The 23221-nt window shown below is 60.9% G+C and overlaps 1 protein-coding gene across 2 annotated transcripts in view; it reads left to right on the top strand.

Annotated features, from left to right (window-relative positions):
• Nucleotides 1-23221, top strand: part of KIRREL1 (kirre like nephrin family adhesion molecule 1) — a 117740-nt gene that overhangs the window by 79080 nt on the left and 15439 nt on the right. For both annotated transcript variants that reach the window (XM_084866981.1, XM_084866980.1), the window contains exons 2-4: nucleotides 15519-15668; nucleotides 17364-17513; nucleotides 22985-23142. In XM_084866981.1, the coding sequence (XP_084723107.1) occupies nucleotides 15519-15668; nucleotides 17364-17513; nucleotides 22985-23142 (458 nt within the window). The remainder of the gene's footprint in view (nucleotides 1-15518; nucleotides 15669-17363; nucleotides 17514-22984; nucleotides 23143-23221) is intronic.

Raw genomic sequence — 23221 nt, 5'->3', positions numbered from 1 at the left:
CTGTCTCTGGTGGAATCCCTTTTTTCTCTCTTGCCCTAAAGCACATGTGTCAAACACAAGGCCCGCGGGCCAAATCCAGCCCGCCAGGCCTTGCAATGTGGCCCGCACTGCGCTGTCATCACTGCACTCCGCTGTCAGTTTATGACATTGTCAGTTTATGACTGTTCAGTAAACCATTCGGCCCGCGATTTAGGCTGGATTTTAGATTTTGGCCCCTTCTCTGATTGAGTTCGACACCCCTACCCTAAAGCGATGGTTCTTATCTCCCTCCCTCCTCCCCACCCCCACCCCCCTCTGATCCATTTCCCAGGGTCCCATCAGGCGGCCCCTTTGGCTCTTATTTCAGGCTGCTCTTCCTCCTCCATCCTCTTCCTTCGGAGAGCCCCCAGCCCCATCCCTCCACTCACAGCCTCCTGGGCTGATGCGTGCCTTCTGTCCTGCCCTCCGCAGCCACGTGCTGAGGGGCAGAGCCCGCCGGCCTCTCTGGCTCCCAGCGGGAGTAGGGGTCCTGTTGGGAAAGGACACAGGTGCAGCGAGCGGGAGGCTGGGGTAGAGGCCCCGAGCAGGGAGGCCCCTCCCCTTCCCTGCTGCATTCCAGAGTGAAGGACGGGATTCTCAGGTCACCACCCTCCTCTTCCCCGCCAGCCCCTGCCCATTGTGTAGGGGGCGGCTGAGTGAAAGGCCAGGATTCCAGCCGTGGCTCAGGAAGGAAGTTCCAGAAGGATCCGAGCAAAGGTCAAGCGGCTCCCATCCCCACCTTCCATTTTTGAGGATCTGCCCGTGCACTGGGTGAAAGCCAGGCGGCCGGGGGCTCTGATGGCTCCCCACCGCCCGCCCTGCCCCCACCCCCTCCTCTGCCCTTTCCTCGCTCCTGGGGCCCCATGGGCTCCCTGAGGACTCCTCCCACCGCCTCAGCCCTCCTCCAGGACTGAGAGCCTGGCGGACTCACCGCCTCGGAGGCAGTAGCTGCTCCTCGGACTGCCCGCCTGTGCCCCTGCAGGGAGGCAGTGGAGGAGGAATACTGGCTCCTCCAGGACACCAGGCGCTAAGTTTGCATTGAGGTTGGTGTCACAAGCAATCAACGGGAGCCCATCCACACCGAGGCCGGGCCAGCAAAAGGGGAAAGCATTGGGTTACTGCAGAGACAGAGAGGTGAAGGGGGGAGACCCTCCCCGTCTCACCAGGAGGGGCCCAGGGAGGCTGGAAGGGGAGGAGGGAAGCAGAGAGCATGGGAGGGAAGCGGCGGGCTGCAGTCTGCCCCCTCTGCCAGGGCCTCCCCGCAGCTCCCTGTGGGCGGGGTGGGAGCTGAGGAGCATCTTCCTCAGGGGGGCGCCCCGGGCTTCTCCTCAGGCCTCTGGCCAGTCCCGAGGCTGGCCCCGGCCTCAAGACAAATGGGCAAGTAAGCCACGTGGGGCTCCCCGAGCAGCGGAACTCGGGGTGAAAAGGGAGCGTGTGAAAGGGATGAGAGCTGGGAATCCATACCTTCCTTACGAGCCCTCTGCAGCACAGGGAGCGCCCGCCTGGAGCGGACAGAGCCGAGCCTCCAGCCCCGAATCCCCAACCCCGGAGGACCCCCTCCTGCGCTCCCCCCTGTGCCTCCCAGCCGGTGGGGAACCCGCTCTCCAGCTGTTAGTTACAGAGCTCCCCGCACAGGGCCCCTGCCCCCTGCCCCTAGTGAACACCTAGTGCGCAGGAGGCAGCCGATCAGTGATTCTCATGATTGATGTTTCTATCTCTCTCCTTCTCCCTCTCCCTTCCTCTCTGAAATCAAGAAGAATATATATATAAAAAACAGGAAGGAAGGGAGACAGAAAGGGCCTGGAGCGGACAAAGGCCAAGGAGATACGGGTCTCCGCTCCCGGGAAGGCCGCAGGGAAGCCAGGCCTGTGGGACATGCAGCTCGCTCATTGGTCAGAGGTGCTCCCTGTGTCCCGCCCCCTCAGGATTTGCTGATGCCCGGGTGCTTGAGGCTGTGGTCCTGCCTGGGAGCTGGGAGATGGCAGGACCAGGTTTGTCTTGTTTGCTTCGAGGCCCAGAGCCCGGACGGGGCCTGGTCGGTAGTAGACACCAAACACGTCTGTTCCCTGAGTGAATGAGGATGGAATCGAGTTAACTTTTACCGAGTGCAGGTGCGCTGTCCATTCATTATTAATTTAGGTAATCACATGAGAGTGCCTGTTATGGGCGAAGCCTTTTGTCCTAGTAAATGTGGAAGATGCACAACGAAGACACATCTGTTACCTCACAATCTAGTCAGGTGAAAAGGAGCCAGAATAGCCGAAACCGGTTTGGCTCAGTAGATAAAGCATCGGCCTATGGACTGAAGGGTCCCGGGTTCGATCCCGGCCAGGCAAGGGCATGTACCTTGGTTGCGGGCACATCCCCGGTAGAAGGTGTGCAGGAGGCAGCTGGTCGATGTTTCTCTCTCATTGATGTTTCTGGCTATCTGTCCCTTCCTCTCTGTAAAAAATCAATCATATATATATATATATATGCCAGAATAAAACACAGTGCAGCTACAGACTAAACTGTAGGTCTAAACAAACCAGGATTCTGTCCAGGCCTCGCTGTATTTCACTGATTAATCGCCAGGGCACAGAAGCTTTCCTGACGTCCTTGTTCTCCATCCTACACCATTTTGAACTGTTCTTTCCCCTGCAGATGGCTCTGATCAGAATTCCTTCCTTTAAACTTGGGTGCTGCACATCCTTTCGGTCCACCTCGATGGAACTGACACAAATTGATCATGTGATAGGTGTGCACCCAAAGGAAGGAGACAGTGAGTGAGGCGTGTGGGCGGGATTGTCAAAGTGCCGGCACTGAGGGGCCCGGAGTGAGCCTGGGGCCTCAGAGCCGGGGCTGTCAGGTGCTCGTCTGTGCTCATCTGCCCTGTCTGCAGCCGCTGGTGAGGCGCTCGCTGCCATGTACCATTAGAAGGTTTGCTCGCTGCCATGTACCGTTAGAAGGTTCACACACGAATCAAAAAGGCCACCGCCCCGGGCGCCGCAGTCATTAATGTCTGTCCTGGGGCTTGTAATGAGGCTCGGAGCGGCCCGGGGCCACACCTGTGTCACAGGCCGCAGCAGTCTGTGCAGCCGGCCTTCCTCCGAGCGGCCGATGTGAAGAGCATCCGTCAGAGCCCGCCTCCCGCACTGGCTGCTCCCTGCTCTCCGGCAGGCAGGCCATCCGTCCTGCCAGCGCCGGGAGCCGCAGAGCGGTCTGTGAGGCAGGATTCCCGGCGCTGGGAGAGATGAGGATCTAACACCTGGATCTGCTGTTTTTCTTTTAAAAAAAAAATTGTTTTTTAAAGAAATTTATTTATTTTTAAATATATTGTATTGATTTTTTACAGAGGAGGGGAGAGGGATAGAGAGTTAGAAACATCGATGAGAGAGAAACATCGACCACCTGCCTCCTGCACAACCCCCCACTGGGATGTGCCAGCAACCAAGGTACATGTCCTTGACCGGAATCGAACCCGGGACCTTTCATTCCGCAGGCTGACGCTCTATCCACTGAGCGAAACCGGTTTCGGCTTTTTTTTTTTTTTTTTAATTTTAAGGGAAGTGATACTGGACACAACGGGTCTGGGCCGCCTGTCACTGCTTGAGTCAAACTGAGCAGAGACAGGGCTGAGTCCTACGTGAGCGTTTATTCCCGTCCCGCCGGCAGCATGGCGGGCAGCAGGCCATCCCGTAAGCTCCGCTCTCCCCGCTCCTGTGCGGCCGGTTACAGGCGGGTAAGGAAGAAGGGCGGTGAGCAGGCGGGAAGGGGCGGGATAAGGGCTGAGGGTCCGTGGTCCACGGTCTCCTGCCAGGATCTTGCAGCCCGATGATGAGGCCGTTCATTTTCTGTGGCGATAAAACCCAGCTCAGCCCGTTCCTGGGACCGGCGAAGGGTCAGTGTTCCTGAGGCAAACTCCCCGAGGGGATCAGGGTCCCGGCCCAGCAACCAAATCAAAGCGGGTCCTGTCCTTGGTTTGTTCTCAAAATGTATTTTCTTTCCTGAGTAAAGGATGCATCTGGGCTTCGAGGGGCCTTGTCTTTCTACAGCCCTGTTTCCCACCTTGTAGCTCATCCTCCAGCTTCCCAGGGTCCGTAAGGAACCCTCTTACCTATCGTCTGTGGTTCTGTTCTTATTGCCTGTCCTTCCCCCGATCAGAGGGGGCTGAGAGGAGGTGGATAGTATCCTATATAATAAAAGGCTAATATGCAAGTTGTCCCCTCGGGAGTTCGACCGCCCGGGAGTTTGACTGCTTGCTATGACGTGCACTGACCACCAGGGGGTGGCACGGAATAAAGGAAGGCCCCAGCTGGCAGCCGGCAGCCACTAGGGACCCCCTACCTGTGCACAGATTTCGTGCACTGGGCCTCTGGTAAACAAAGCTCATTCAACTCACAAGTAGAGCAGTGTCCTTACGAGCTTTTAGCTGCTATCAGAAGGCCTGGGCTTCCCTCTGGCACTTCAGTCTCAAGGAAAAGGAGAAAATGCCCTCCTTACCACTGCTCTTCTGGATTTCCCGGATGCAAGGCTGAGCCGCCCTGGAGCTGTTTCCAAAGGCGCCAGGAGATAGATCTCTTTGCAGAGCGTCTGGGGACCAGCTGGCATCTCTTCCTGGGCGCTGAGCCTATTGAGGGGCCCCGGGGGGTCATACTGGCTACCATCAGATTGTACTCGGAAGCCCTGTTCCTGGCAGTGGTGACTGAGAGTGCTAAAGCCACCAGAGGGGGCCTTCAGAGCCGAACTTGAACTCCTCTGTGCAGGCCTGTGCACCAGCACCTGAGGGAGGGGTCCCTTAGGAGGAGGGAGCGGAGTTAGGCCCCAGGACAGACTTTCGGTTTGCCCTTGAAAAGGTGGTGGTGGTGGGGGGGGACTCATTGATCTCCTTCCAGCGGGCACCGCTGCCTGGAGCCGAGATCGGCCAGCCCTCGAGGATGCCCCTGGGGGAGGCAGCCGTCACCTGGGACATTATTCTGGGGGAGAGGCCTGGTCCTGCCCTGAGCTGCCTCAGGAATGACCTCAAATACAGCCCGTCTCTCCGCTCCTCCCCCCTGCCCTTGGCTAATCCTTCAAAAATCCCTTCCATTCCTCAAGGATTTCACTCCAATTCTCCGACCTAAATGCTCCCAAACTCCCCTCCCATCTGTCCGCACGGCCCCTGGCCTTCTCCAGTTTCCTCCCTCTCTCCTCCTCGTGTTCTCTCTCCCAGATGGTCTTGTTTTCTTTGTATCTGCCTTCCCAGGCCCCTCCATGGTTTTTCTCTGAACGCCCCCTTCAGCTCCCTTCCTGTAGGGAGGGAGGGTTCCAGGTATGTTCCTTACCCCCATCTTGCCCCCACCATCCACACAGGGCGAGCAGGCCTGGGGTGTGCCCGGCCCCGGGGAGCCAGCCCTCCGTGCTTGGGGGGGGTGGGGGGGCTGGCTGGCTCAGAGGCCGCCAGAAATTTGGAGACAAGCCAGCCTCAGATCGCTCTTCTCTCCTCTGCTGACCCTCAGCTTCTTCAGAATAAATGTGTTGGGTTGGTGTTGGTGATCAAAGCCCTTTCTAGCGCTCGCCTTCAGATTCTCTTTCTAATCTAATTTTCTTCTCGTTCGCCTCCCTGTCTCTTTGCCTTAGTCTCTGCCTGCCTCCTTCAGAGCCGTGTCACCTTAGCGCCTTCCTCCTTCCTCCCTGCCCTCAGAGCAGCCTCTCCTCCTCTCCCCGCCGCCAGCGCGCTCTCTGTCCACCTGTGACTCCGTCCTTTTCTCCGTGGTGTTCTCATTTGTCTCTGCACGGGCTGTCTCTCAGTGTCCTGTGTCAGTTCCTTTCCTCCCCCTCTGGGCTGGGGCTGCCGGCACTGGGCACCCTCCTCTGTTGCTTCTTTAGGTTCCGGAGGGGGGGAGGAGGGCAGGCAGGTCATGTCTTCCTCTCCTTCCTTCCCACCCCGGCTCCTTGGCCTTCTCCAGCGCTTCCAGCCTTCGGTGGCTCCATGGCTGCCCTAGCTGACGTTTCGCTCATCTCCTTCCCTCCTTCTGTCTTTTGCTCTCTCGCCTCTCATCCCGTCTGAGCTGGAGTCCCTGCCAGCCACCTGCCTCCTCTCTCCTACAGGCCTCTCTTGCCTGCTGAAGCCAGAGTGGAGCTCCGTGTTCCAGCAGAGCCATTCCCCACCCCTGCCTCCTCCCTGTCTGCTCCCTCCTTTCATACCTGCTCTGTGCCCGCTCCCTCCCGCCATACCTGCTCTGTGCCCGCTCCCTCCTGCTCTCTACCCGCTCCCTCCCGCCATACCTGCTCCCTGCCCGCTCCCTCCCGCCATACCTGCTCTGTGCCCGCTCCCTCCTGCTCTCTGCCCGCTCCCTCCCGCCATACCTGCTCCCTGCCCGCTCCCTCCCGCCATACCTGCTCTGTGCCCGCTCCCTCCTGCTCTCTGCCCGCTCCCTCCCGCCATACCTGCTCTCTGCCCGCTCCCTCCCGCCATACCTGCTCTCTGCCCGCTCCCTCCCGCCATACCTGCTCTCTGCCCGCTCCCTCCCGCCATACCTGCTCTCTGCCCGCTCCCTCCCGCCATACCTGCTCTCTGCCCGCTCCCTCCTGCCATACCTGCTCTCTGCCCGCTCCCTCCTGCTCTCTGCCCGCTCCCTCCCGCCATACTGCTCTCTGCCCGCTCCCTCCCGCCATACCTGCTCTATGCCCGCTCCCTCCTGCCATACCTGCTCTGTGCCCGCTCCCTCCTGCTCTGTGCCGCTCCCTCCCGCCATACCTGCTCTCTGCCCGCTCCCTCCCGCCATACTGCTCTCTGCCCGCTCCCTCCCGCCATACTGCTCTCTGCCTGCTCCCTCCTGCCATACCTGCTCTCTGCCCGCTCCCTCCCGCCATACTGCTCTCTGCCCGCTCCCTCCCGCCATACCTGCTCTATGCCCGCTCCCTCCTGCCATACCTGCTCTGTGCCCGCTCCCTCCTGCTCTGTGCCCGCTCCCTGCCGCCATACCTGCTCTCTGCCCGCTCCCTCCTGCTCTCTGCCCGCTCCCTCCCGCCATACTGCTCTCTGCCCGCTCCCTCCCGCCATACCTGCTCTCTGCCTGCTCCCTCCCGCCATACCTGCTCTCTGCCCGCTCCCTCCCCCCCGCCATCCCTGCTCTGTGCCCGCTCCCTCCCGCCATACCTGCTCTGTGCCCGCTCCCTCCCGCCATCCCTGCTCTATGCCCGCTCCCTCCCGCCATACCTGCTCTGTGCCCGCTCCCTCCCGCCATACCTGCTCTCTGCCCGCTCCCTCCCGCCATACCTGCTCTCTGCCAGCTCCCTCCCGCCATACCTGCTCTCTGCCCGCTCCCTCCCGCCATACCTGCTCTCTGCCCGCTCCCTCCCGCCATACCTGCTCTCTGCCCGCTCCCTCCCGCCATACCTGCTCTGTGCCCGCTCCCTCCCGCCATACCTGCTCTGTGCCCGCTCTCTCCTGCCATACCTGCTCTCTGCCCGCTCCCTCCCGCCATACCTGCTCTCTGCCCGCTCCCTCCCGCCATACCTGCTCTCTGCCCGCTCCCTCCCCCCCGCCATCCCTGCTCTGTGCCCGCTCCCTCCCGCCATACCTGCTCTCTGCCCGTTCCCTCCTGCCATACCTGCTCTATGCCCGCTCCCTCCCACCATACCTGCTCTGTGCCCGCTCCCTCCCGCCATACCTGCTCTATGCCCGCTCTCTCCTGCCATACCTGCTCTGTGCCCGCTCCCTCCCGCCATACTGCTCTCTGCCCGCTCCCTCCCGCCATACCTGCTCTGTGCCCGCTCCCTCCTGCCATACCTGCTCTCTGCCCGCTCCCTCCTGCCATACCTGCTCTGTGCCCGCTCCCTCCTGCCATACCTGCTCTCTGCCCGCTCCCTCCTGCCATACCTGCTCTATGCCCATCCCTTGAGCTCACAGAGCCACTGTCCTTCCCACAAAGCATTGCAGGTCCCCTGCCAGAGTCCGTTTACATCGAGTTGCCAGATCAGGTCTAGCCCAAGTGCAGGGTAGAAGGGGGTGGAGGTCCCAATGGGGCGGGGGGATGGGTACAGTGTTTTCAGCTGCACCTGTCAGTCTTTTATCCTATCTAATAAAAGAGTAATATACAAATTGACCATCACTCCAACACACAAGATGGCTGCCCCCATGGGGTCAAAGATCTTGCCCCCATGTGGACACAAGATGGCCACCACAAGATGGCCAGCAGGGGAGGGCAGTTGAGAGGTACCAGGCCTGTAAGGGAGAGCAGTTGGAGGCAATCAAGCCTGCAGGGGAGGACAGTTAGGGGTGACCAGGCCAGCAGAGGAGGGAAGTTGGGGGTGACCAAGCCTGCAGGGAAGGGCAGTTGTGGGGGGAGAGGGGGGACCAGGCCTGCAGGGGAGGGCAGTTAGGGGCAAACAGACTGGCAGGGAGCAGTTAGGCATCAATCAGGCTGGCAGGGGAGTGGTTAGGGGATGACCAGGCTGGCAGGCAGAAGCGATTAGGGGCAATTAGGAAGGCTGGCAGGCGAGCAGTTGGGAGCCAGTAGTCCTGGATTGTGAGAGGGATGTCTGACTGCCCTTTTAGGCCCTATCCTACTGGGATCGGGCCTAAACGGGCAGTCAGACATCACTTGAGGGGTCCCAGATTGGAGAGGGTGCAGGCTGGGTTGAGGGACACCCCTCCCCCACCCATGCACGAATTTCATGCACCAGGCCTCTAGTGTGTGTGTGTGTGTGTGTGTGTGTGTGTGTGTGTGTGTGTGATTGATTAAGAATATCAATGATGGCAGAGAATTATTGATTGGCTACCTTGCTCACACCCCCAATTGAGATTGAGCCTGCAGCCTGGGCATGTGCCCTGACTGGGAATTGAACCATGACCTCCTGGTTCATAAGTTGACACTCAACCACTGAGCCACACTGCCGGGCTGCAAGTCTTTTTTTAATTTTTTTTATTTTTATATTTTATTGATTTTTTTTGCCCCCCTCCCTGCAAGTCTTTTTTTTTCGGGAGCTCACGGTCCTTGTGACTGGGCCTGGGCTGGCAGGTCACTTCAGAGACCCGATCACCTCCAAGCCCCTGTTAGTGCACAAACCCCGACCTCCCTCCACCCTTCGGGGAGGGAATGCCGGGCCGCCCCGGGTATGCCAGCTCTTCCTCACAGCCTGAGGGGGCCGGGCCCAGGGTGAGTCCTGAGGTGTGTCAGCAGGTGTGGCTGAGGTCCCAGGAGGGCAGAATCTGAGACCATCAGAGCTGGAAAGGCCCTTGGGGCCAAGTAATCCGGCCCCCTCTCTTTAGAGCCTCAGGAAGCTGAGACCAGAGGAGTGAGGTGACCTCCCGGGGTCACTCAACTGGATGGGGCAGAGCCAGGACCGACAGGCCCCCACCTCCTGACCAGCCCGGAGTTCTCTGTCCCCGCAGGCCGCACCGGGCCAGGTCCCGGCCTCAGGAGGAGTCCGCCTCTGTCTCTCTGGGTGACTGTTCGCTGGCCAGTCAGCTCCTATGCCTGTCACTGAATCCTGGCCAGGCCTGTGGCCGGCCTCCGGGGTCTACTCACAGGCGAGAAAACCAGGCCAGAGAGCGGCCACTTTCACACCCCATCTGGCCCCTGGAAAGACACACATGCACACACACACACACACACGCACATGCACACACACGCACATGCACACACACACACACACACACACACACACCCCGTCTCCTGCCCCTGCCATGGGGCACACACCAGGGAGGCTTGGCCCAGCGGTGGTGGGGAGGGCGGAGACACCGGCCTTCTGCCCATGGGCGCAGCCTCCTGGGCTGAGAGAGGAGCCCGCGTGGGGCGGTGGCGAAGGCTGCTGGGCCCGGGGAATCGGGCATCTGAGGCCCCCGCTCTTCACTGAGTCACTCTCGTTCAGACGGGGAAGCGAAGGCAGAGTGCTGGTGGGCGGAGAGCGGGGGCGCCAATGTCTGTGAATGTTTGCAAACGTGTCTGCGGGAGAGGAAGTCACAGCCCATGTGGACGTTTGCAGACTCCGGGCTGGGCTCTCTGAGGCCGAAGCCACAGGCCTGATGCCCGTGGGCTGGGCAGACCTGGTGCTTCCTTCCCAAGAGCTGCTGGTCCCAAGGTCCTAGTGAACCGGGAACCTATTCTCCATTTGCCTCCAGGGACCGGTGTCTGTCCTTCTCTCCTCTCTGTCCTCTCCCCCACCCCCCTTCTCCTCCACCTTCTGTCTATCCAGTGCGAACCTCAGTTCTTCTTTCCCTTTCTCCGCTGGGCCTGCACAGGGAAGGCAATCCTGTTTCTTGGTGGGAGGACCCCATGGGAGGCGCCCTCTCTGGCTGTTGTAGTTTTCACAGGACGGACAGGACTGGCTGGGATTGGAGGGGGAGGGGGACAGGACTGGCTGGGATTGGAGGGGGAGGGGGACAGGACTGGCTGGGATTGGAGGGGGAGGGGGACAGGACTGGCTGGGATTGGAGGGGGCGGCATTGGGGGCGGGGCGAGCGGGGAGAGCAGAGAGCGGGCGGAAGAGTGGAGTGCGGAGAGATTTAGTTCCGTCTGAGCGCAGTCAGTGTGAACCAAAGGCTTGTTTTGGAACGGGCAGCTATCTCGGGCGGAGAGTGTGGGACTGCTTCAGCCCAGGGGTTCATTACTGCTCCCGGGGTAAATCTGGGGAGACAGGGCCTGGCCCCCTCCTTCTCCGGTTCCTGGCAGACCTGGCCGGCCGGCTCTGGGAGCATGACTGCCCGGGCACATGTACTGTGACATGGGCACAGACAGATGCCCATGGGGTGCAGAGACATGGACATGCACGCACAGGTACAGAAGAGGCGTGTGTGGGGGGGTTGGATGTGCTTTGTGTGTGCTAGTACGTGTGTGCTCACAAGAAGTATATGACCCATGTCTGAGAATCTGTAAGCATTTTCGTCCTCTCTGTGCTGGAGTTAAAGGTCACTTAGTTCTCAGTCAAAAATGGGGTTCCAGCCGAAACCGGTTTGGCTCAGTGGTAGAGCGTTGGCCTGCGGACTGAAGGGTCCCAGGTTCGATTCCGATCCAGGGCATGTACCTTGGTTGCGGGCACATCCCCAGTAGGAGGTGTGCAGGAGGCAGCTGATCGATGATTCACTCTCATCGATGTTTCTAACTCTCTATTCCTCTCCCTTCCTCTCTGTACAAAATCAATTAAAAAAACAAAATGGGGTTCCATCCCTTTGCCTTCACCGGGCCTTTGTAGGGGAGCCGCGCCCCAGCCCCCGGGCTAGGCCCTGTGGGACAGGAGGTGTGTTCACACCCAGAGGCTGAGCCGGGCTCCTGGTCTCCCTCAGGACCCCAGGGCGGTGCTGAGGATGGAGGAGGGGGTGGGCGAACAAAGCTGGAAGGCGGCGTCACCCGGTAAGGGGTTGGGAACAGAGGTGGGAGGTGCTGGAGAAGGGTCCGGGGTGAGGGGACAGGGTCTGAGGAGAGATGGAGAGGCCCAGGGGGCAGGGATGGACCATGGCCCGAGTCTGAGGCTCACTCTCTAGGCTTTTCCTCACCATCCCCATATTCTCTCACCACCACCCCATGATTGCGTCAGAAGCTTCCAGAGTTCTGTATCCTCCACCTGGCCTACCTCCTCCTCCAGGGAGCCTCCTAGGGCTGCCAGCCCTGCCCCTCAATGCTTCTCCTCTGCTGCAGGGGACCCTGGCCGGTCCCTCCATCCCCCGGGCCCTGCCTCTGCCGGGCTCTGTGGCCTGGCCTGGCCTGGGCAGGGCGCTCTGCCTCCTCTCCTTGTTCCTCAGGTGGGACCGTTGACCCAGGCACGTGCTCACTCTCATTCTGTCACTCAGCAGACCTCCTCAGAACCAAATATCCCCATCCTGCCGTGTGGCTGGCAGCCAGGCCCCGCCAGGTGATGGGGCTGGAGCTCCGAGGGACAATGTCCCCACCCCTCGGGCAGGGCAGGGATGGGTGAGCAGTGCAGGGTGGACCTTCTGTAGCTGAGGTGAGATGTGAGAGCTAAGACTCTGAGGGCTCGCAGGCCAGTGACTGAGGGCTTCCCAGAGGAGGTAATTACTTGAATCCCAAAGGAGGAGAGAGAGCAGTGGCCCATTTGGGAAAGGCCTGGCCCCGGGCGAGAGGGGCGGCACGGGTGTGGAGTGTGCAGAAGAGAGAGAACGGGACTGGTAGTGCAGGCTTGGGGCTTTCTCCCTATCCCGGACCAACTCTGTCTCACTCTGTCTTGGCTGCAGGGGCTGTCTGGGGCCAGGATCTAGGCTGCCTTCCCATGGAGGTCAGTTCCCTAGGCCAGTGGTTCTCAACCTTCCTAATGCCGCGACCCTTTCATACAGTTCCTGATGCAGTGGTGACCCCCAGCCATCGAATTACTTTCATTGCTACTTCACAACTGCAATTTTGCTACTGTTATGCATCGCAACGCAAATATCTGTGTTTTCCGATGGTCTTAGGCGACCCTGCTAGCGGTTCTCATCCTGTAAGTCGCCGCATTAGGAAGGTTGAGCACCGCTGCCCCAAACCCTCCGTTTCCCTTCTCTGGACTCTCTTCAGGATCGATGCCTCCGTTCTCCAGCCTCCAGGCTAGATGGCTTCCACCAGGCGTACACCAAGAGGCATTTCACTTCCGGGTCCCCAGCAGGACACACACCTTCTTTGTCACCTCACTGTTCGGGATTCCTGCCATCCCTCTACTTACCCCGCCCGGGAGAGAGAAGGGTCATAGCTCCCCCTAGTGGGCACGTGCAAGGAATGCCCCTGGCGTGTCATAGCCTCATCCCTTCAGCCTTCACAGGGCTCCGGGGGTGTTTGCTCGCCAATAAAGGCAATGAGGCTTAGAGGGTAAGTGACTTGGCCAAGGTCACACAGCTCGCCAGGGGCAGACGCACTACGTGAGCCTGTCTGTCTCCTGGGCTTGTGCTCCTAAAAGGGACCTTTGCAGCTCTTTGTCCAGACTTGTCTTTGGAGTCATTGCAAAGGTGAGCACACACAGGCGAAACAGGGGAGGGGCAGGCCAAGGTCACGGACTCCGCCCTCTGGCTCTGACCCCAAGGGCTTCCGCTGAGTGTCCCACGGCAGGTCAGCCGCCTGCTGGCTTCGGTGGACAAGGAGCCAGCTCCTCCCTGTCCTTGGAGACTTCGCTAGGAGACCAGGGTGCCCCAGCCCCGGGCAGGAGAGCCGTGAATATCAATTCCACCTCCGAGCCCAGGCTCACCGCCTGCCCCACTCCCAAGCCCTTGACTCGGGCTCTGGGGGCTGGGGAAGGAGAAACAGGAGTGTGGTGGAGAGTTTGCAGCGTGAAGCTACACTAGAGAAATGCGCAATGATATGAATAAATTTAAATAATAATGAGGACAGTGCCTGAATTAATAATGCTGGCTGCTCACCTGACCCACCTCCTCCCCTGGAAATGCGGGTGAGCCCATCCTTCGCCGCTTTGGCAGACAAGGGCGGACTGCCAGGTCAGCAGAGCTGGGGAGCTGCTGGCGGGGGTGGGGGAGGAGCCCTGTGTCCCACTCCCTGGTCCCCTGCAGACCCGGAGAGCCGGGTTTGCACGCTTACCCAAAAGATGCTCCTCTGCATCCCATCACAAGCTGGCCATCCGTCACTCCTGGCCCCGCCCCCTCTTCTTGGCCCCTCTACGCGCAGCACCGATTTGGATGTCAAACATGCAGGGAAATTTAGAGGAGAAAGATGCCACAGCCCTTGGCCTTGAATAGAGGTTCTCATTCTGGTCAACAGTGAGGGCAGCCGAAACCGGTTTGGCTCAGTGGATAGAGCGTTGGCCTGCGGACCAAAAGGTCCCAGGTTCAATTCCGGTCGGGGGCATGTACCTTGGTTGCGGGCACATCCCCAGTGGGGGGTGTGCAAGAGGCAGCTGATCGATGATTCTCTCTCATTGATCTTTCTCTCTATCCTTGTCTCTTCCTCTCTGTAAAAAAAATCAATAAAATATATTTAAAAAAACAAAAACAAAAAAATCAGGGAGGGCAGACACCTCACCCACCCACTGCCCTGTGTCCCGTGGCAAACACAAGCAGGGGCACAGACTACCTGAGATCCCAGGGACAAGCTGTGTTTGCCCAGGGAGCTAAGAGGCCAATCCTGGAGGCCTTCCTGGAAGCGGAGCAGGCTTGGAAAGAAGGGGAGAGAGGAAGCTGGAGGAGGAAAGAAGAGGGGGACAGACAAGGATCCTGTCTTTACTTACAGGGATGTCTTGGAATGGGGAGGGGCGGGTTTCATTTGCTTCCTTATACCCAGAATAACGGAGACTCAGAGACATTTTGGAAACAGTTGGATTTGGGATGGGGGTCTCTGTGAAGACGTGGGGCTACAGAGGGAAAGAAGGAGAAGGAGGCCTGGGGAAATTGGTTTGGGGTACCGCTGTGTGGCAGATTCGGGCGTGGTAGGATGCTGCAGACCTCTCCCTCGCTGTCCCGCAGCCCCTCCATCTCTGCCCTCCTCCCCACAGCCCTGCACATACGGGAGCTGAGGCTCTGCCCCGAGGTCGTGCGCCTTGCCCGGGGCTGCCCACCTCAGGGCTGGGCAGGTGGGCGGCAGGCGGGAGCAGGGAGGGGTGGGGAGGAGGAACCGCCGTCCAGTTCCCTGCTCCACTCGGGCCCCACAGTGAAAGGCAGTGACTCTGCGGCCCTCTCACCCAGTGCTCCGGCCCGGCTGCCAGCGGGGCGGCTGGATGCAGCCCCCACAGAGCCGGGGCCGGGCGTGTGCAGCCCCCACAGAGCCGGGGCTCCGCACACAGGGCGGGGCGGGTGCCACGAAGAGGGGTCACAGACAGCCACCCGGCCGCTGTGCCCACATACACCCACCTGCCCCCGAGAAGCTGCCCTCGGCACTGGCTGGGCGCACTCACAGGGAGCGGGGCCACACGGCTGCACATGCGTGTTCCCGGACCCTGGCTCACACAGGGCGTGTGCAAGCTGGGTGAATGGTGCGTTCAGGCCTCGGGACTAAGGGGGCCGCGGCGTTCTGGGCAGCGTTGGCGCGGGCTTCCTGGGGCTGGAATGTGCTTTCCGCCGCCTTTGCTCCAGCCTCTCTGCCTCCTGCCCCGCAGTGTGTGCTCAGAGGCCAAGCCCATTATAACATCAGCCTGAGAACTTAGTTATTTATTCAATACGCCTTCATGAAGCACTGTGAGCCCGTGCTGACTGACACGGGTGCCAAGTGGGGCAGCGGGAGAGAAGAGCCGGGGCCTGGAGCTCTGCGGCTCCGGTTCGAATCCCCGCTCTGCCTTTCATCCACCGGGCGGCCTGTGTTAGGCCTCCGTGTCCTCACCTGCCAGCTGGGAGGGTTTGGAGCCCCGCCTCTGGGCCTTTGCCATTTCCTGTGGTTGCTGAGCCCTTCGGCTCCTGACACCGTTCCGGGACCGCGGAGGGAGGGAGAGAGGGGGAGCGTGTGACATCCTGCAGGGAAGGCGCTGGGCTGGAGTGGGCAGACCGGAGGGCCTGGCCCAGGCCTCCTCTCTCTCCAGCCAGTGCAAGCCGAGCAGGAGCGGGAATGGCGCCTCTGGGTGGCGCCTCTCTCCCCTCGCCTCTCCTTACCCGGTGCCGCCTTTGGCTTTGCCAGGGACCCAGACGCGCTTCAGCCAGGAGCCAGCCGACCAGACCGTGGTGGCCGGACAGCGGGCCGTGCTCCCCTGCGTGCTGCTCAACTACTCGGGGATCGTGCAATGGACCAAGGACGGGCTGGCGCTGGGCATGGGCCAGGGGCTCAAAGGTGAGTGGGGTCACCCCGCTAGTCCCATCCAGACGATCCCATCTGTGGACCCACCGCCCTTCCTCTGCCCCCCCTTCCCCCCTCCAGACTCCGGCCGGCCTGGGCCTCCCCTCTGCCCCAGGCTCTTCCCGGGGGTGTGGCCGGGCTCTCTCCTCTCCTCCCAGCCAGCTTCACCCAAACCCTGCTCCTCTTTGGTTCTTCCTGTGGACTCGCTCAGAAAGGCAGTGAGAGACCAAAGGAACCGGGAGATCTTCATGCAAAAGAGGTCAGACAGACAGACAGACAGACACCAGGAGAGCTGCTTCAGGCAGAAGGAGGGGAGGCAGGAGGTGCTGGGGGCCTTCCCTGCAGAGCAGGAGAGAGACAGGCCCGCTTGTGCCACTGGCTTTGCCCCCGCCCCTGCCCCCGCCCAGCAATGTCTGCTCAGAGGCTGAAAACACACTCTAATATCAGCCTGAGCACTGGTTTATTTGTCTATTTATTCAACAAGCTTTTATTAAGCGCCCCGGAGCCAGTGCTGAAGCAAATGTGAGTTGGTAATAAGTTAAATAAACAGACAAACAAATAAACCAAAACGCAACCCCCTGAATTCCAAAGTCAGCCGATCCTCTGAGCGGCCGCCTGGCAGAGGAGCTGCGGGTCCAGCCCCTGGGGCTGGTGCTCCCCTGCCTCCTCCTGCTGGGCGGCCTCCGGGAGGTGCCCGCACCTCTCTGGCCCTGGCCGGCCACCGTGTAAAACGGTGTAAAACGGTGTAACAGTCCCAGGCCTGCCCGCCTTGTAAGTGCATGTGTGGGTTTCGAACCAGATGAGAATGTGCTTTGTGAAAGCACGCCGCTCATCACACAGCCGTGTGACAACTGATGCCTGGGAGGGACTGTGCGTGCTCGTCATTGTCGAGGGGGAGACGGCTGGCTGTGGGTGTCCGGCTGGCTGTGGTGGGTGTTAATGCAGGTGGGAGGTTTGTGTGTATAAAGCAATCTGATTAAGGGAAGAGATGGGTCTGGTGGATCTATTGATGATAGGAAGGTAAAGAAACGGAGAGAAAGAGATCAATGGGTATGGAGTGAGAAGAATCAATGGCCTCCGGACAGAGGGAGAGAGTGGGAGGGAGCTGGGAGGGGGGGGCCGCAGGAGGCGGGGGCAGGAGAGGGAGGGGCTGGGCAGTAGCAAAGGAGACCAGAATCACAGAGCCTGACTCTCTGAGGCCCCCCTCCTCCCCCACCTACGGCTCCTTTCGGGAGCAGGGTCTCAGGTTTCGGGGTCCGCAGGAGCTGGGGGACCTGCCCCCCATTCCTCCCTGGGCAGGTGAGGACGAGCTCATGTCTGTGCTGCAATGTCCCACATCCCCCCTCTCCCTCCTCTTTCTCTGTGGCCACAGTTACTGCTTTCTCTTTCCTGTTATCACGAGGGACCGTTTTCTGCAAACTGCTTTAGAGATTTGCTCTCCTTTTCCCCACCCCCCGCCCGCCTCCCTCCCGTCTCCACCTGCCCCTCCTCCTCCTGCGTCAGGGCCCCGGCCTCCCTATCCGCTGAGGTGGGTTCTCAGGAGAGGGCGGGGGGCGAGGGGGGGGCGTGCTGGCTTGGGGTGGGGTGCGGGCCCTGGTGGGGTGAGATGCGGGGGAGGAAGGATGTGCGGGGTCATCCAGGCGGCTCCCAGTGGGCGCTCACGCTGGGCGCCCCTCTCTGTCCCTGCAGCCTGGCCGCGGTACCGGGTCGTGGGCTCCGCGGACGCCGGCCAGTACAACCTGGAGATCACGGACGCCGAGCTCTCTGACGACGCCTCGTACGAGTGCCAGGCCACGGAGGCCGCCCTGCGCTCCCGGCGGGCCAAGCTCACTGTGCTCAGTAATGCCCCCCCCGCCCCTCGGTGCCCGCAGCCCTCCTGCCCTTCCTCTGGGCATCCGCAGTCCCTCCTCTCCCCCTAGCTTTCCCTCCCATCTTCTTCTTTCAACTTCTTTTCTTCTGATTGATATATTCTTATTGATTTCAGAGAGGAAGGGAGAGGGAGAGAGGGAGAGAGAAACGCCAAGGATGACTGAGAACCATGGATCGGCTGCCTCCTGCACGCCCCCTTCTGGGCATGTGTCCTTCGCTGGAATCGAACCCAGGACCCTTCAGGCCGCAGGCCAGCGCTCTATCCACTGAGCCACACCAGCTAGGGCGTTCTTTCAGCCTATCTTGAAGCCAGACCCAGGCTGAAGAAAGTGGAATGGGGCATGGCAGCCCCTGGGGGGACCTGTGCGGTGTGGGGTCTGGCATCCTGTACCCAGGCTGTCCGCGGACAGGCTGTTCTCCCCTCCTCTCCCAGCAGAGGGAGCTCCTCCCATTCTCTCCCACTCCGCTGTCTCCGACCCCAGAAACTGCCCCTTTGCTCCTGCTCAGCGCACTCAGTCCTTCCTCCCCTTCTCCGCCTCCTTTCTGCCAACGGCACTCCCCCTTCTCTTCAGAGTCCCCGAGGCGAGCAGGCCTGGAGGGCCCTGGCGGAGGCACTGGCTTTCAGCCGCCACCCCCGAGCCACAGCCCATGCCCCTCTGCAGCAGCTCCAGGGCCATTTCCATGCTGATGGGCCTCTCCCCACACAGGGCCAGAGTGTCCTGCTCCACTGCCAGCCTCCCTGTTTTTAAAAAATATATTTATTGATTTCAGACAGGAAGGAAGAGGGAGAGAGAGAAGCATCAATGATGAGAATCATTGACCAGCTGTCTCCTGCTCGCCCCCTACTGGGGATTGAGCCCGCAACCTGGGCATGTGGCCTTGGCCGGAATGGAACCTGGAACCCCTCAGTCCGCAGGCCGACGCTCTATCCACTGAGCCACACCGGCCGGGGCATGCCCGGCCTCTCTTTCAGGACCTCCGGCCCCACCATCTTTCTGTTCCTTCACGCTCCGTGGCTCTCCCTGGGCCTCTGCCTCTCGTGTTTCTGTCTCTGCCTTTCCTTCCCGCCTGCCTGTGACCCTCCGTCTTCCTCTTTGTATTCCGCCGGCCCCTCCCTTCCTCCTGCCTCTGTTTGATCTGCCAGCTCCCCCTCCTCCCTCCTCTAACCAGAGCTCATTGAAGTCGGGAAGGCCCAGGAGGGGAGGAGGAAGGAGGCAGGTGAGGAGAGGAGGGAGCTCGAACACCAGGAAGCTTTTCCCGGGGCTCGGGGAGGCTTGCGAATCCTTTGAGTGTGGCAGGCAGAGCCCCAGACCTGGGCCGTTTTCTGCACCAGATGTCAGGAGAGGTCACGACCTCTGGACAGTAGTTTTCTTTCTTTCTTTTTCTTTTTTTTTTCTTTTTTTAAAAAATATATTTGATTGATTTTTCACAGAGAGGAAGGGAGAGAGACAGAGAGCTAGAAACATCGATGAGAGAGATACACCGATCAGCTGCCTCCTGCACACCCCCCACCAGGGATGTACCTGCAATCAAGGTACATGCCCCTGACTGAAATCGAACCCGGGACCGTTTGGTCCACAGGCTGACGCTCCATCCACTGAGCCTAACTGGTCTCGGCAAGACGGTAGTTTTCTTATCGGTCCGTGCCAGGAGCTGTGAGCAGGACAGAAGGACGGTGGCGGGGGACTTGCTTTTCCTCTCTGGAGAGGACGGAGTGGGGAGAGTTCACGGGGAGCAGGCCTGAGATTGGGGGCCGGTGTTAGTCGGCCGCCAGGGGCGGGCGTGGGAAGATGAGACGCCGTCTTCCATCCCTGGTTGGAGGGTGTGAGCCCCACGCTGGAGCAGGCATTCCAGGGGGGTTGTGGGCCTCTGTTCCCCTCTCTGACGCCTGTGTTAGGCGCTGGCACAGGAGCCCCGGAGAGCTCCCGGCCCAATTAGAAGGTGTGATCACCTCCCTTCCCTTCCCCTCCTGCCCGAGCTCCACAGGAATAAAGACAGATGAAGAAAGGCCAACCAAACCCCTAGACATGGCAGGGCCAGGGCTTCCCTTGGTATCCAGAGGCTTGGTTCAATCCAGGAAGGCTCCCTGGAAGAGGAGACTATAAACGGGAGCCCTGCAGGGGGGAGTCACTTGTTAAAAAGCTTGCAAGCCAGTGAGGCACATGAGTGGGAGAGCAGACTGGCCTGTGGGGAGGGCAGGGCTGGTGCTGAGGGTGTGGACCTTTGTAGCCATCAGGGAGACGTGGGCAGGGGAGGCGAGCGGGAACAGGCCCCAGGCATAAAGGTGAAAGGTTAGTCTGACCGCTTCCTTTCCCTCCTTGTCTCTCTCCGATTCTCAAACTCCCTGCCCGCCCAGGTCTCAGGGAGGCGACGAGAAGGCCTTCCCCGCTGACCTGCGCACACGCAGCTTCTGCTCCCGGCAGCCTGGGCCCGGCCACGGGGCGGGACGGGGTCGGGTGTGGACGGTGTCCGGTGCCTGGGACCAGCCTCCCTGCCCGGGGCTGGCTCCAGCCCCCCGTCAGCAGCCAGACCCCTCTGTCCTCCGTGCTCTCTCCGCCAGCCCCATCCAGGCTGTGTCTTCACGGACGGCCTTTCCGCCTCCCGCAGCCAGGCTTTGAAAGCTGCCTTCCCCGCCCCGAAGGCAGACAGACACGACATCATCTCCATCCGCCGCCCTACCTCCTCCTCCTTCACAGCCCTGACGGGCTCAGCGGGCCCGGCCCTCCAGCTCAGACCTCTGCTCACCTCCCTGAGCCTCCGCACCTCCTCTGCAGCTTGGGAGTCGTGGCATTTGCCGTGAGAGGAGTAATGACATACGTGTGTCATTAATGAGGGTTCAGTGACATCATATGCACGAGGCAATGTGAGGAGCACTCAGTGGAGATGGCCGTGTTCCCCGGGGCGTCACATTCCTGACCTCAGACCTCACTTCCCTTCCCGCTGACAGCCCCGGGGAATAGGTGTCTGTTCTTTTGTTTCCGGTGCCCTGACCGGACTGGAACCTGCGACCCCTTTGGTGCACAGGCAACGCTCAGCCCACGGAGCCACACCAGCCAGGGCAGAATGTTCTTTTTTCAGTTATACAAACAAGGAAACTGAGGCCACCGACACGTACACATGGATATGCAAATTTGTCACGCATCATGAAAACGTGTTCGTAAACAGATAGGTGCAGTCTCACCGAGGGCTGATCATATACGTTTACAACCTTTCTCTCTTCCCCAGATTCGCAGGGAAAGGTGGGCCAGTGGCAGGTGCCAAATGGGCCATCTTCCCGAAGGGCCCCCGGTGCGGGGGGGAGGGAGAGCCGGAGGAAAGAGAAGCCGCTCACAGGAGGGGCTCCTGTGTCTGGAGTGTCCCTCACACACACACACACACACACACACACACACACACCCGTCCCACACCCCGGACACCAGGGCCTGGGCGCAGCCAGCACCTCCCTCCGGGACATGATGGCCGGTGTGACCTGGGCGGGCCCAGGTGGAGCAGGAGACCCTGAGTGGCAGCTGCCTGTCTGTCTTCCCCCTTTTCTCTTCCACCATTTCCCAATCCACCCCCATCCGGCACGGGGCCCGGGTACCCCATAGAGCAAAGAGAAGCCAGGCAGTCCGTGGGTGACTCACTAGCCCCATGGTTGGCAAATTGCGGCTCGAGAGCCACCTGCGGCTCTTTGGCCCCTTGAGTGTGGCTCTTCCACAAAATACCAGAGCCTGGGCCAGTCTGTGTTGAAGAAGTGGCGTTAGAAGAAGTTGAAGTTTAAAAAGTTTGGCTCTCCAAAGAAATTTCAATCGTTGTCCTGTTGCTATTTGGCTCTGTGGACTAATGAGTTTGCCGACCACTGGGCTACCCAGTAAAACGAACAGGTTCCTCAGGTCTCCTGGGCCCCGCACAGCCCAGCCCACACCCAGGGCCCCATGACCTCCGTGCGGCCCCAGAGCAGGCCTGCCATGTCTCTGTTGAAGAAATGGAGGCTCAGTGACTGAGTGGCTCACCCGAGATTGTGAGAGAAGTAACAGAGGTGCCGGGGTCAGGACCGGGCAGCGGTTCTCCATGCTCTCCCTCTGCCGCTCCGCATGCGCGCGGGGGCAGGGCTCTGGGAGACTCCTCTGCTGGAGCTGCGGCCCGGGGACCAGCGGTCCCTCAGCTTCTGTCCTGCCCAGCCCTGACTCCAAGGGCCTCCCAGGGCCACTCGGCTGGTTCCCTCAGCCCCTCCGAGTCTTTCCCAGCAAACGACAAGCAAACCCTTTGCGTTTCTGGCCCCGTGAGCACCAGGTGGACCAGAGAGGTTGTGATCAAAATGTGTCAGCCTGTCTCTCGTCAACCGCGTACTCAGTGACTCAGGGAACGGCCCCAGCACCTGCCCACCGCCAGCTCGGGGCCGGACGCTGGAGCTGTAAGATAAAAGCAGCAGCAGCCCCTGCCGCAGGGCCTCGTGGCCCCGTTCACCTGAGCAGGCGGAGGGCTGTGGGGACAGCACCGGGAGGGGGTCCCCGATTGCCTGCATCTCAGTGTCGGAAGCACTTAGCGAGGGCCTGCTCCAGCACGTGCTGGGCACGGAGGCTGTGAGCATCAGTGAGACCAGCTCTGCTTTCCCGGGAATAAGGGTCCTGGTGGGCGGAGTGTGGATAGTCAGCATCGGTGACCCAAGCACAGGGGCCCAGTGGGAGGGGCTCTGTGGCTGCCGCGGACCACGAGGTGGTGGTGGGGGGCGGGGGAAAGGCCTAGTGCGGCAAGAAGGATGCAGACAGGATGGGTAGCCCTTCAGCAGGAAGGGAAGGAGCGAGAGATGAGGACGTGAGCAGGAGGAGCCCTGAGCAGCAGGCTGAGGGGCTGGACCTCAGGAGGGGCCCAGACTTAGGAGGGAGTGACCTGCCGGCTGTGATGAATGGGCCAGAGCCACAGGGACCAGGGACGGAGTCAGGAGCCACTGGGGACCTGCTGTAGCAGACTCCCCGCCCCCCCCCCCCCCGGCTGCCCCAGGGCAGAGGAACAGATAGCGGGGAATGGACAGAAGGAAGAAAATGCAGAGGAGAGGTGGCATCTTTCTGTGCCAGGCCACCACTACCCTTCTTTCTGCCCCCTCCCGCCCCCCCCCCCCCCCATCCAGAGGAGCTGGACTCAAACCCTGAGCTAGCCCCGCCCTTTCCTGACTTGAGGCCACTCCCCTCATCTGTACGCAGCCTTGAGAATGGCAGATATGGTATCAGAATACGGCCCAGGCTGTAAGAATGGCTGAAGGAGGGGAGGAAGCTGCGAGCGGAGGGAGGGCCTTGGGGGAAGCCACAGGAAGGCACAGGTGGAGTGACTGCCGTTTGGGGGGTGCCCGTGGCACCGCCTCCCCCAGGCCGGACGCACAGGAGAGGGATGCCTCCGGGGCAGGGGCTTGGCCGTCTGGGCAGTGCCGTTCCCTGGCCCGACGGCTCTGCTCTCTCCCGCAGTCCCCCCGGAGGACACCAGGATCGACGGGGGCCCCGTGCTTCTGCTGCAGGCGGGCATCCCCTACAACCTCACCTGCCGTGCCTTCAGTGCCAAGCCCGCGGCCACCATCACCTGGTTCCGGGACGGGGCGCAGCAGGAGGGCGCCGTGGCCAGCACGGTGAGACCCGCACGCCCCCACCCGCTCCCGGGCCTCCTCCCGGGTCACCTGTCCCTCCTCCTGGGGCTGACGCGGATGC

Source organism: Pipistrellus hanaki, assembly GCF_964339955.1.
Source record: "Pipistrellus hanaki genome assembly, chromosome: 18".
Lineage (NCBI taxonomy): Eukaryota > Metazoa > Chordata > Mammalia > Chiroptera > Vespertilionidae > Pipistrellus > Pipistrellus hanaki.
The sequence above is the reverse complement of the archived record's forward strand: the minus strand, read 5'-3'. Positions and strand labels throughout refer to the sequence as shown.